The sequence below is a fragment of the Fundulus heteroclitus genome, chromosome 7 (genome assembly GCF_011125445.2).
Source record: "Fundulus heteroclitus isolate FHET01 chromosome 7, MU-UCD_Fhet_4.1, whole genome shotgun sequence".
Lineage (NCBI taxonomy): Eukaryota > Metazoa > Chordata > Actinopteri > Cyprinodontiformes > Fundulidae > Fundulus > Fundulus heteroclitus.
This window is the reverse complement of record NC_046367.1, coordinates 649978-664517: the sequence shown is the minus strand read 5'-3', so window position 1 is coordinate 664517 and position 14540 is coordinate 649978. Positions and strand designations below refer to the sequence as shown.

General features: G+C 39.1%; 1 protein-coding gene across 3 annotated transcripts in view; it reads left to right on the top strand.

Annotated features, from left to right (window-relative positions):
• kalrna (kalirin RhoGEF kinase a) overlaps nucleotides 1–14540 on the top strand; it is a 254875-nt gene that overhangs the window by 136712 nt on the left and 103623 nt on the right. For all 3 annotated transcript variants that reach the window (XM_036138726.1, XM_036138725.1, XM_012878426.3), the window contains exons 33-38: nucleotides 506–598; nucleotides 689–800; nucleotides 883–1073; nucleotides 1164–1265; nucleotides 1348–1496; nucleotides 8723–8825. In XM_036138726.1, the coding sequence (XP_035994619.1) occupies nucleotides 506–598; nucleotides 689–800; nucleotides 883–1073; nucleotides 1164–1265; nucleotides 1348–1496; nucleotides 8723–8825 (750 nt within the window). The remainder of the gene's footprint in view (nucleotides 1–505; nucleotides 599–688; nucleotides 801–882; nucleotides 1074–1163; nucleotides 1266–1347; nucleotides 1497–8722; nucleotides 8826–14540) is intronic.

The following is a 14540-nucleotide window of genomic DNA, read 5'->3' as shown; positions in this document are numbered from 1 at the left end:
TTCTAGACTGTTTGACTTGAGGAGCCTGAATAAAGTTTTTATTTGTTTATTTTGTAAATATTTTTGTACTAATTGTGCATCTTTTTCATCCACTTCACTATTATACACTGCTTGTTGGTCTGTCACATAAAATCCCAATGAAACATGTTACAGTTTAAGATTACAATGCTAGAGGTAAAAATACTTTAAAGGAGCAACAAGTAAGATATTTACTGTAAAATGAACCAAAACCTTTCGCTATAAACGATCGGTCCTCTCCATCAACAATGTCTTAGTTAAGTTTTTTTCCTTTAAAACCTAGAGATACCATCCGGAACTACTTTGGTTCAGAGTGTAGCCCGTGTTTTACTTCCTGGTTCCTGAACCAATCATATGAGAGTTTCCAGGGTTCCTAAAACTTTAACTAGCCATTATGATGTTATCTCTAATGTCAGTTTTCAGCTAAAATAATGCAAAAGAAATGGTTTTATAAAGTTATGTATGATACTTTTGTGTGCATGAACAGGACATTCAGCAGAGACGTGGGCTGGCAAACACACTCAACTCCTACCTCATCAAACCAGTCCAGAGGATCACAAAGTACCAGCTTCTGCTGAAGGTAGATGCAAAAGGAACAGCACGGCCTCACACGTTTATGGCTGATCCCTACTGATGGAACCGCTTACAAATCCATCCTGTTGTCGTGCAGGAGTTGCTGTCTTGCTGTGAGGAGGGTAAAGGGGAGATCAAGGACGGTTTGGAGGTGATGCTCAGCGTTCCTAAGAGAGCCAACGATGCCATGCACTTAGCCATGCTGGATGGTAAGACGCTTTCTGCTGTTACTGAATAGCCACTCTGCATCAGGATGGCTTGATTTGATCTCTCAATCAACCTCTGCTACAGGGTTTGAGGAGAACCTGGAGGTGCAGGGTGAGCTGATCCTCCAGGACAGTTTCCAGGTTTGGGACCCACGCTCGCTAATCCGTAAGGGTCGGGACCGACACCTTTTCCTGTTTGAGTTTTCATTGGTCTTCAGCAAAGAGCTCAAAGACTCAGCAGGCAGAACCAAGTACCAATACAAGAACAGACTACTGGTTAGTGCTGACCTGTGAGTGCAGTGTTATGGGAGACCTGCAGGGGTCACTATTCTGGGTTTTTTCATATCTTTTCTGTCTCGGTTGCAGACGGCAGAGTTGGGGGTTACAGAGCACATAGAGGGTGACCCATGTAAATTTGCTCTGTGGGCCGGAAGAACCCCCTCTTCTGATAATAAAACTGTGCTAAAAGTAGGTACAAAATAAATCTAGCATTGAAAAGTTTTGGAGAATCATCATGCATCATTTAACACAGAGAACGTCTCTTCTCCAGGCCTCCAGTATGGAAGCCAAACAAGAGTGGATTAAAAACATCCGTGAGGTGATCCAGGAGAGGATGACTCACCTGAAGGGGGCGCTGAAGGAGCCTCTTCATCTGCCTAAAACACCAGCACTGACCAAGCCCAGGAATTACACAAAGAGGTCAGCCTGCAGCTTCATTGCTACCTGAAGTTTAAACCTGAAAGTTTGTGTAAAATCCTGTCAGCCAAGCATTTAAACAGAACTGCCGAGCCGGAGACTTCACTGTGGACTAAATCACCATGATGACGTGTGACTCACGGATCGATGGATGCAGATCACAGAGATAAAGCATATATAAGCGTATCTCCCAACCAGACATTCAAAAGATCTATTCTTCCCTACTAAGTTCTATTGTGACAAAAACACAACAATCAGTAAATTGAAATGAAAACATGCAGGATAATTAAAAATAAAAAAAGAAATAAAAATGAAAAATCACAGATTAAACAATCCCGAAAACCTTCCCCTTTTTCCATAAAGCAGTCATAATGTATGTCACAGTGCCACCAATGGGCCTGGCATACGAACTACAGTGTTTTCAGTGGCGCTGCATCATGTCACGTGGACCCGCTTTTTTCCTTAATCGTTTATAAAAAATGTGCATATTCATCTTTGTGTGGACATGGCCTCAGTTAGCTTGTCAAAAGTTTGGAAGGGTTGATGGATAAGGCTAAGGATAAGGATATTTACTCCCATTTTATGGAAGTACACAGAACCGGTTTCCCTCACTGTCTGAAATTAAATCAGACCAAACCTTTTTCTGTTAGGTCAGTTAGGATTGATTATGCCTATTTGTTAAATGTCAGAACAAGAGAGAAAAGATGGTATTTCTAAGCTTTGCTTAAGTTTGTAAGTTTAAATATATTTCCTTGGTTTTATGCACAATTGCTATTTCAACTCTGATAAAATGTTTTGGGTTCCCTTCCACAATCTTCTAACAATTGTTTGCTGGAGAAAAAAATATTTGGGCCCATTCCACCTGACAGAACTGGTATAAATGAGTCAGGTTTGGGCCGTCTTCCTAACACACTCCGTCCACAGATTTTCTATGGGACCAAGATCAGACCTCTGATGAAAATAATCTCATGAGATTAAGAATGATCTAGTCCGCTTAGAGTGTGGTTTTCCTTAAGGACAGACATTGTCCTTAGGGACATTGTCCTGTAACTTGACCCAAACAAGGTCCATCCATACATCCATTGCCTATACCAGTTTATGCGTACAGGGTTAAAGGGCCAGTGCCTATCTCCTGTGGTCATTGGGCGAGAGGCAGGGTACATCCTGTAAAAGGTCACCAGTCCATCAGAGGGCCCAAACTGGGTCATCAACAGGATAATGATAGAGAACAATGCAGAAAATCAACCACAGAACAACAGAAAAGGGAACAAATCATAATGGCCCTAACAGATCATTTAAACAAACAGATTTCACAAATATCTGCTAGAGATGTGATAAAGAAAGGGCTAAACCTTTCCTGTAACAATGTGTAAAGCCTTGTCCACATGTATCTGGATATCTGTGAAAATGTATACATTTAATGTGTTTCAGCTACACAAAAACACTGCTTTTCAAAATTAAAAATGAGTATTTCTGGAAACTTTGACCAAAGTGGAGATTTTAGAAAACCCTGTTTTTGAGCCTGCATGTGTGTGACACATACAAGGGTCCAGATGGTCTGGGACAAATAATGCAGCACCGACGTCACATTTGCGTCCACTGGTATAAACTTGGCCAGTGGACAAAATACGAATGCTATTGTATCAGATGCTGATTTTTTCGTAGGAAAAATTCACTGCTCCGAAATCAATGGCATTTCTGATTAATTTGATGATACCCCGGCACTTCCTGTCTTCAATTTGGTATTAAGACTTCAAAGTAATTCAACTCAGTTCAATTCAAAAATACTTTATTTATCCCGAAGTCAAATTAAATATTGATGTAACTTATTTAGTCAAGGAGTTATAGATGGTGATGTCTGTGTGGAGTAAAGATCTCCTGTAGCGGTCTGTTTTACAACAAGTCTGAAGAAGCCTTTGACTGAAGAGACTCTGTTTTCCAATGACAATGTCATAAAGAGGATGTTCAGGATTACCCATAATTTGCTTGATTTTATGCAAAATCCTTCTTTGCATCATCGTCTCCACAGATTCCCCAGTTGTCCCCAGAACAGAACCAGCCTTCTTTATCAATTCAATTGTATTTATATAGCTCCAATTCATGAAACATGTCATCTCAAGGCACTTGAAAAAGTCAAATTCAATCATATTATACAGATTGGTCAAAAATGTCCTATATAAGGAAACCAGTTGATTGCATCAAAGTCCCGACAAGCAGCATTCACTCCTGGAGAAGCGTAGAGCCACAGGGAGAGTCGTCTGCATTGTACATGGCTTTGCTGCAATCCCTCATACTGAGCAAGCATGAAGCGACAGTGGGAAGAAAAACCACCCATTAACGGGAAGGAAAACCTCCAGCAGAACCGGGCTCAGTATGAACGGTCATCTGCCTCGACCGACTGGGGTTACAGAAGACAGAACAGAGACACAACAAGACAGACAAAAAAGCACAGAAGCACACATTGATCCAGTAATCTGTTCTACATTAGATGGTAGTAGCGGGTGATCCGTCTTCTCTGGATGATGTCACAGTTAACAGAACGCCAGACCAGGTGTACCTACTATGAACATAAAAGAGAGAGAGCAAAAAGATAAAAGCTGAAATGACGACAGTCATTTCAATGTAATGCAAAACTGGAGAACAGTAGAAATCAGTATGTCAAGAACCAGAGACGGATGGACCCAGTATTGAGCCAGACACGAAAAGTGCCAACAAAAAGGCTTTAATAAAGCTCAAAAATAAGCCAGACAGGGATAAGCAGGCTCAGTGGTCAAAAAAACAGTCCAAGGTCGATACACAAAAATGGCAGTCCAAAACCGGCAGAAATCCAGACAGGGACAAGGCAAACTCAGAATCAAAAGCAATCCAAAAATCAGATACTAGTCAGGTAATACAAACAAATATCCGGCAGGAAAAACAAGAACAGGATCAGGCTGGCTCAGAATCAAAGGCAATTGGGTCAAAATCAACAGGGCTATCAGAATACAGAATGCTGGCTAAGACTCAGCAAAGGCTTGAAAAACAATGATCTGGCAGATTGGAGAGGTTTGTAGCAGGACTATATAAGGGAGTGAGCAGGTGAACAGGAGTGACTAATCACAAGTGACAGGTGGAAATAATCAAAGGGAAGGTGGTAACTGAAATGAACTGAACTGATTGGTTAGTGACTAGAGGTTGACAAGTGAGCAGATCTGATTGGCTGGTAACTGGTGATCGGGGAGTGACAGATAAACAGATTGAGTGAGCTGGCAGCTTGCTGGGAGGAGACAGAACTGAACTGGAAACAGAGATGTGAACTGATCAAAATAAAGCAAAGAACAAACAAACCAAAACAAAACCCAAATCGTGACACAATAGAGTGAGAAAAATAGACCCTGATGTCCTCCAGCAGCCGAAGCCTATAGCAGCATAACCATAGAGATAGCTCAGGGTAACATGAGCCACTCTGACTAGAAGCTTTGTCACAAAGGAAAGTTTTAAGATTAGTCTTAAAAGTAGACGGGGTGTCTGCCTCACGGACCAAAACTGGGAGTTGGTTCCACAGGAGAGGAGCCTGATAGCTAAAGGATCTGCCTCCCATTCTACTTTTAGAGACTCTAGGAACCACCAGCAGACCTGCAGACTGAGAGCGAAGTGCTCTGTTAGGAACATACGGGGTAATCAGAGCTCTGATATATGATGGAGTTTGATTATTAAGGGCTTTATACGTTAGAAGAAGAATTTTAAATTCTATTCTTGATTTAACAGGAAGCCAATGAAGGGAAGCTAAAACAGGAGAAATATGATCCCGCTTGTTGATTTTCATCAGAACTCTTGCTGCAGCATTTTGGATCAGCTGAAGGCTTTGAACTGCATTTTGTGGACTTCCTGATAGTAAAGAATTACAATAGTCCAGCCTTAAAGTAACAAATGCATGGACTAGTTTTTCAGCATCACTCCTGGACAGAATGTTTCTAATTCTGGCGATATTCCTGAGGTGAAAAAAGGAAACTCTGGAAACCTGTTTAATATGGGATTTAAATGACATGTCTTGGTCAAAAATAACACCAAGATTTCTTACTTTATTACCAGAGGCCAAGTTAATACCATCCAGATTAAGTGATTGATTAAGAAGTGTATTTTTTGAAGACTCTGGCCCAAAGATTACAACTTCGGTCTTGTCAGAATTTAGATGCAGGAAATTTAAAGTCATCCAGCTTTTGATGTCATCAAGACATGACTGCAGTCAAAGTAACTGATTGGATTCATCAGGATTTATGGATAAATATAGCTGAGTATCATCAGCATAACAGTGGAAATTAATCCCATGCTGTCTGATAATTTTGCCTATCGGAAGCATATATATAGTAAATAGAATTGGTCCAAGGACTGAACCCTGTGGTACTCCACAGGTGACCCTAGAGTTTGAGGAGGATTTATTATTAACATGAACAAACTGGAATCTGTCCGACAGATAAGATTTAAACCAGCCTAATGCTTTCCCCTTAATCCCTACAGTATGCTCAAGTCTTTGTAGGAGAATATTGTGATCAACTGTATCAAATGCAGCACTGAGATCTAACAGGACAAGTATAGACACAAGTCCATTATCTGAGGCCATGAGAATATCATTAGTGACCTTCACCAGAGCTGCTTCAGTGCTATGATGAGCTCTGAAGCCTGACTGAAACTCTTCAAGTAGGTCATTACTTTGTAAATGTTCACATAGTTGATTAGCAACTACTTTCTCAATAATTTTAGATAACAAAAGAAGATTAGATATAGGTCTGTAATTTACTAACTCATCTTGATCAAGAGATGGTTTCTTAAGTAAAGGTTTATTAAAAGCTACTTTAAAAGCCTGTGGTACATATCCATTTACTAAGGATAGATTAATCATGTCTAAAATAGGACCACTGATTAAAGGGAATACCTCCTTAAACAACTTGGTTGGGATTGGGTCTAACATACAGGTAGAAGGTTTAGATGAAGCTAAAATTTTAGATAGCTCAGAAAGCTCTACTGCTTTTAAACAGTTCAGACACTGCGCAGGTTCTAAGGATTCCTCCAACGCTACCTCACCTACAGAGGACAATGTAATCATGTTTGGGAAGATGCCAATTATTTTATTTTTAATGGAATCAATTTTATTTATGAAGAATCCCATAAAGTCATTACTGCTAAGAGCTAAGGGAATGGATGGATCAACGCAGCTGTGACTCTGGGTAACAGGTTGCTGAGCCTTTGTAGGTCTGTGGCTCTTATGCTGCTTTCTCAACAGATGATGGCAGCTCTCAACAACAGACTTATAGAAGATATGCGGCATCTTGCTGCAAACCTTGAAGGATAGTCAAGTACAGTCTGCTCTGTCCTTTCTTGTAGACGTCTTTACTGTTGAGTCTCCAGTCCAGTCTGTTGTCTAGATGAACACCGAGGTATTTATGTTCTTCAACCACCTCCACTTCTTCTCCCATGGTGGAAATTGGATTTGATCTAAGCATGTTTCTGCTGAAATTTACCATAATCTTCTTTGTTTACATTCAAAATGAGATGATTACTTCCACACAATGCCACAAAGCTATGGCACCATGCCATAGTTATAGATATATAACTATGGATATATATATATATATATATATATATATATATATATATATATATATATATATATATATATATATTGTGTGCACCATCAACACAAAGTGAAATTCCTTGTAAGTGCAAACCAAATATGTATATATATATATATATATATATATATATATATATATATATATATATATATATATATATATATATATATATATATATATATATATTGTGTGCACCATCAACACAAAGTGAAATTCCTTGTAAGTGCAAACCAAATATGTATATATATATATATATATATATATATATATATTGTGTGCACCATCAACACAAAGTGAAATTCCTTGTAAGTGCAAACCAAACCTACTTGGCAATAAACTTGATTCTAATTCTGATTCTGATTCTGAAAGCGGTCCCCCAGTATTGTACTGTACTCATTGCCTCATCCATCTCTTATACACACAATAACTGAGTATTTCTGTAGGTGACAGAAGTTTATCTACTGGAAGTCTGAAGTATACAGAGTGAAAAGGAACAGTGAGAATACAGTTCCCTGTGGTGCTCCAGTGCTGCTGACCACCTGGTTACACACACAACCCTTCAATCTCATGAACTGCACTGGAGAAATCATAGAACATGATCCTCACAGTGCTGCCTGCTTTGTCCAGGTGACAGTGGGTTTGTTGAAGCAGGTGTATGATGCCGTCTTCACCTCCAACTCCAAGGCGATAAGCAAACTACAGGGGGTCCTGATAAGTGCTCATTTGCCTACACAGGTGGGCCAACAGGATTGGACATTCTAAACATTAGCTGGTTCAGATGCTATTTGCTTGTTTGTTTTTGCAAGCCCAGCCGCTCCGATATGTTGAGGTGTAAAGGACAAAGCGCATTTTTAGGTCAGCTGTTTTACAACAACTCTCCCTCCCACTAAAGAGACACAGTTCCATTCAACAAAGAATTCTGATTGACTGATTAGTTTTAGCTTTGCGATACACTGCCCCTTATCCATTGGCATGTTTAAAACAACGCTCAGTGGTGAATTTGTGTGGGGTCGTTTGAATGAAAACAATTCCAGGTGTATGAAATCATTTTCAATAATAATATGGGGGAGATTTTGTTTTTTATAAACCCGGCTACATGTGTACAAGGCCTAAGACTGATTAATCCATACAGATGACAATTACTGAGAGATATTGCTGGTAAAATGGTTATGTACAAGGATTATTATGGAGCAGACATAGTTTTTGTCAACTGAATTATAAAAGCTGCATATCTACCCCATAAGAAGCATAATCATCTAGGTTTCCTTTAAAAAAAGAGAGATTTAATCTCATTGTTGACTTCCTGGTTAAATAAAAAAATCATAACGACACACTGTGGGTGTGTTTACCCATTTCAGACCTGACAGTGACCAGATCATTTCTTCAAATGTCTAAAGACCAAAACCTGTGAATCTTATAATAATGATCCCATTAATGAATGATTCCGAATAAACAGGATTGTTGTGATAATAGTCTTTAATCCGTTAAGTCTCTTCTCGTCAAACTCTTCTCACATTATCCTGTGAATAGTTGCTGTGGAATATGACTGTCAGCTGTTCAACAGAAAGCTGATGACCTTTAATGCTGACAGTGTGCTGCCTGTTTGACTGTATTCAGGGAGGGAGGAGAAGACGGAGACAGTCAGGGAGACGGCAGCAGCCAACCAGATACCATTTCCATCGCCTCCAGGACATCCCAGAACACTGTGGACAGTGACAAGGTAGGAGAGCCCGTCTGAGTATGGTCTTCTTCCTTTCGTTTAATGGCGGTTGGCAGACTGTGTTTAGTGCATTACCGCCACCACTAGCAGGGAAGGTGGATCATGAGAATGGCAGGATGGGAAGAGAGAGAGAAAAAAAATGCTAGACTCCACCAAATAATCCGCTTGCCTTCAGAAACAAGATAATCTTGTTATACATGCTGTCTAATTTATCCCCCAGATAATGTGAATTCCTGATGTTTATCCTTACTTAGTGACTGAAAAAGAGTATCCCTGTAGGCACTGTATTTACTAAAGAGGCAATAGATGTTCTACTGTCTTTAGCTGGCTATAATATGTACATGTTCCTGTTGGATGCTCACTTATTTTAAACTATTCTGAGTCGAGTTATTACATTTGTTTCTTTCCTACCCCATCTTTCTTCCTAAGCCAATGTGTTTTTGTGTGCTATATAAATGTCCTCCTGTTTCATGTAAATCCCAGTACTCTTGCCAGACCCTTTGTGCGTATTTCTTAATAAACGGTTTAATTTCAGATTTACTCAATGAAACTTGTAGCTCTATAGACTTTTTTTATAACCTGCTTTGTCAGAGTATCTGCTGTTTCATTTTGTTCCACTTCAACATGTGCTGGAACACAAAGGAACTGTATCTATTTTGTTTATAATATCTGTTTTGCTAAATCATTTACCAGATGCAATACTAGTGCTGAAATACTATCAGAAGCAATACAGTGTTTAGTATTTTATTTTCCTGTATCCACTCCAAAGCCAAAACTGTTGCCAACAGTTCTGTGGAGTACACTGATAAATGTTATGAAGTTTTCCTCTTAACACCACTAGCTGGGATGTAGACTGCTGAGCCTGTTCTGTCGGTCTCAGGACTTTTAGGACCATCAGTAAAAATAATAACTTCATCAAGAAAATGTTGCTCACAATAATTCTGAACTATACGACTTGCGGAAAATTGGCCTGATTTCTTTTTTTTTATTTCACATGTATACTTAAATTTATCATTGGTAATGGAAATAACCATGGAGACTGCATTTTATTTTTAACATATTCTACATTTTGACCTCTCATCCAAAGAGTCCCATCATCTACATATACAGCTTTTCCGTTAGACTTCTCAACTTGAGAAAAAGTATCGTTTTTTATTGGCATCTGAGTAGGGATGTTATCAGATGAGCCAAGGCTTTGGAGCGTGTGTCGAGTAGTGGAGGAGACGTTTCAGGGCTTGCTTCATTTAGAGGAGGAGCCGAAAATGATGACGGCCAAAGCCTTTCTATTTATTAGAATTTTCCTAATAAAAAAAAGCAAAATAGATAAATAAATAAAAACTGGTGTTTTTTAAGTCTAATAAAACCCAAAAACTATTGAAAACTTATTTCTAAATAAAATCTCCCATTTTGCACATCATTGTCCAAGTTGCACAAGCACTTTGCCTGTCTGTCTGTTTAAGCCCATGCCGTTTCACTAAGGTGACAGAAAAACATACACAGCCAGCCATATAATATTCTACTTAGAAAACATACACATAGAACATGTTAAATATTTTATTATACATGTGATAATCATAAGATACATTAATGGATATTATCATTATATTTCTGACTGTAATCATGCACTCGGCCAGTAGGTGGTTTCATGTGCAAATGAAGCCTGGTGAACTGAACCAGTTGCTGAAGCTCAAGTGGTTCAATGCCTCGTCTCACCATAACTACATCTGAGCATGTGCAGAAGGAGCCATGAAGCTGGAGTCTGTAACGAGTTGATGACCCACACCTGTGCCTGCACTACAGGGTCTCCCGAGCAGCTGCTATGGGCTGCAGCAGGGGCTGAGTGTGTGACAGCTTGTGCAGGGCAACATGCGTGCTGAGTTCTGGGAGCTACATGCAGAGCTATGTTTCTGAGTGGTTCCTGTGGCTCTGAGACATAGTGAGTAATGTAGGCATATGAAGAGTGATGAAGACCCTCTTCAAGATGTGTTCAGGTATCTGTGCTGCTGATGCTGCCTCCCACATCCAAGTAAGACAAGAGCTGCATTTGCAATGTGCTGAATATGGAGAAACGAGCTGAATTCTTTTAAAATGGTCTGAATTATATGTAAAGCTTATTTTTTGGCAAGACTTCTTTGGTCTCATTCACCCAGCTTACTCAGATTACATGCTGACCTGTCAAAGAATTCTCTGATTTGTTTCAAACTACACACTAAAAGGTGTTAGCAACATTTTATACAGACTTAAAAATGCAAAGGAAATGGTAAATGTTTAACTAAGCATAGTTTTAGTGAATGTAGGGATTTTATTTTAATGCCAGTGCTTCATCCACAGCTAGAATCTCCAGATTGCCTTGACTTCCATTTATTTTCAACCTCTCTATGTCCTAACCCTGACCACAAAACTAAACCAAGTCCTAAACCTAACCCCTAGCCCCCAAAAAAAGTGAGACCAAAAAAAAAAAAAGGTTCTTGGTGGTACAATATGAAAATATGCTGTCAAATACAGACACATACACACTCTGCTCTGCACAGTTTGGCCTTTACCACCCACGCCTACACACTATCCTTCCTCAAAATGTCAGCACCAAGCGCTCTTTTTAAAAAAAATAAAAATAAATACTGACTGAGGACCTTGCACTGACTTCTACTCATTTTCAACCCTTTCTATGACCTTACATAAACCTCAATGACACCTTAGTCCTAAACCCTAGGCCGAAAGGGTGAGGACCAATAAAATGATCCTCGCTTTTCAAAGTCTTCAATTTGGTGGTAAAATGTGAACAATATATTCTCTCAGCTGCAAGTAGAAGTGTACACACACATAGAATCAGAATGAGCTCTGCAGTGCAGTTCTTGTTTTCTATCCCCTGTCTGCTTTTACTCCCCCAATGTCTGTTTACAGCTCTTCCTGCTGTCTGTCTCTGGTAAACAGTACTTAGGTCTAATAGTTAGTCTGTCTTCCTGCTTATATAAGCCAGCTCTTCTGTGTTGTAGGTCAGCCTACTGGGACTTTCTTTAATTAGTTTTTAGATTGTATTATAATGTATGTTGCTGTCCGTTTCTCTGTCCATTCAGTAGAAAAAGGAATGTCTTAGCCACTTTGAGTGGGTGTGTTGTGACTTTAGTCTGGTTTATGGTTCTGTGGATTTGGAAAATTCCAGCTCCCTATTCCTGGATCCTCCTCTGCTGTTTTCCTGAAAACAAAAAAATCTGTTTTGTTCTGAACTTTGTGTTTATACAGGTCCTATCAGATTTAGCAACCGCAGCTAAAGCTGTATCTGTAGATGGATTGTGGGATACAGTTGTAACCTCTGTGACCTGGCACAACATGCTTGGTATTGGCCACCTGCACCTGTTTGGAGTTGGCTGAATCTGAACATGTGAAGCTGCTCCTATATGTCATGTGCAATATGATCCCAATGAGTATTTGGTCAAATGACACATGGGGAGAGCAGAGGGTTCAGTACTAGAGCAGGTGCACCATGTACAGAGGTTAGCCTCGCTGGCTTTCAGCCAATTACACAATTAGCATTTGTTATCAATTTTATTTAGTGGTATATTTCTATTTCAACATAAAATTGCTTTGAACTTTTGGCTGATAAATGAAGGAGAATAAAATGAAAGATGAGAAAGCAACATTTTAAACAAAAGATTGCAGGGCCATTGTGAATATGTTGAGGTGAAAATAAATGTTGTGTGCAGTTGTTTACAGAGGAGACCATGGGCTAAACTTCAATTTGTTTAGCTTCACAGCTGCTTTACTGTGTCTCGGTTGCTAAGAGATGTGTTATCCTGAGGTAAGGATGGGGACAACCAATAAAGGCTAGACCGTCTGAATTCACAAGCCGAACTTTTCCAGTCTTCTGTTTTTCACGGTTGATGTAGTAGCCGGTCTGCTCAGGCCAGTTCCTATGAAGGATTGGGGGACACACAGTGTCTTTCACGGCTCCACGACAGTTTGACTCTTCACCACTTCCTGCCCAATGTCACCTTCCTTCCTACACCTATTTCACACAAACATCGCTTGACCATGGCATATTGGATTATATTTTGTGTATTGTGAGGTGAATTTTTAATATAATGCTGATAAATCATGTGTAATTTATTTAATTTTGTATTATCTGAAAACTTTGTAGTGCGCTCTTGTTCACATTGCGTGTGTTCCTGACCCCTGTCTGGTGGGTTAATTGATTGAATGTGATCCTTGATCAAACCTGTAAAGGGAAGAAAGTTCTACTTTGGTAAAATGGCCAACTTCAGTAAGTCTGGTTTCAACATTGTGTTAGTTCAGTTGTTTATGATTCATCAATCAAGTTACTCTTGTAGATTAGCAGCTGCTTTGGGATCATTATCTAACTTTATGACCCAGTTAGGCCCAGTCTGTCCAAAGTAGGTTATTAAGATGAAATGTTCCAACCTTGGTGTTCATGATGTTTGGAGAGAAGAGATCTTTGACATTTCTTCTCTCATTTTATTGTCCTGAATGTCACCATTTAAGAAGTTCATACACTGAGATGGAGCTTTTGGCTTCCTAGTTTGTCCAGGAGAGATTGTCCTCTTCATTTTTATAACACTGTAGAATAATGGACCACGAATAATTTTGGAATTGTTTTATAAACTTTCCCAGATTGATAGGGAGCAGCAAGTTCTTCCCTAAGCTTGAAGGTTATTGCTGATGATTTTCTGCCTTGATATTTTGTTTCTATCAGCAACAAATCTGCTTTCGTAAAGATGCTCAAATGTTCTGATCAGTAACTTGATGCATTTACTTAGATTCTGCTCTTTGACTTTGTTTATTAGAGCTGTGCTCATAGTGGTTTTGATGGCTATAACTTTAAATGTAGTTATTTATGAAAAGGCAGGTCCTCACAACATCAGTAAGTTCCTGGTGTGTCAGCAGAGTCATTTGCAAAAAGCTACAAGTTTATAAGGATGAAGTTAATAAGCATGAACAAGATGCTTTGCTTCTGTTGTGCTGTTACACACACTGTTTAAAGTTGTTTAATGTGTAATAAATAACTCTGCCTGTTGGGTATTGTTCAGTGAACATCAGCCCAAGAGCTGATATCAGGACAATAGTTAAAAGGAATGGTTCGAGCACTGGTGTTCTTTTAACAGCAAACTCTGCACACACTTCTCTTCAAGTTCAAGAATGTATTAGCAGAAATAAAATAAACATCCAGAGAAAATCACTATATAATGCTGTTTATTTGAGTTAACACTATTTCAATGAACAAATCCTCTCTACTAGGCTAGTGCAACTTAACTAAAACGATTAGGCAAAATGAAAAAAAGAAGCTAAGGAACTATGTACACACAAAAGAAACAAAAGGACAAAATAAAATGGTTGATCATCCTCAGAATAATTCAGTGAATCCTGGTTCACTGCAGATCTAAGAATGTAGAATGAAGTTAAATTAGCTTAACTAATTCAGAACAATGTGTTTCACCCCATTCACAATGCAACTTCTGAGTTAAACAAACATTATTTGATAAAAATAACACTTTTTAAAGAAGGATTTGCTCAGTAAACTTTAGGAACGCTTGATTTTATTAATGAGATTACTTCTCTGGGAAGCTAGGGGTCGCTGTAGCGATCGGTCGCTGAAATCAATTAATCCTAAAGTTATACAAAAACACCATTAAATCGACAATGTTCTATATTAATGTGGTAATAATGCGCATAACACTATCAAACGATGGCGGAGCGAAACGA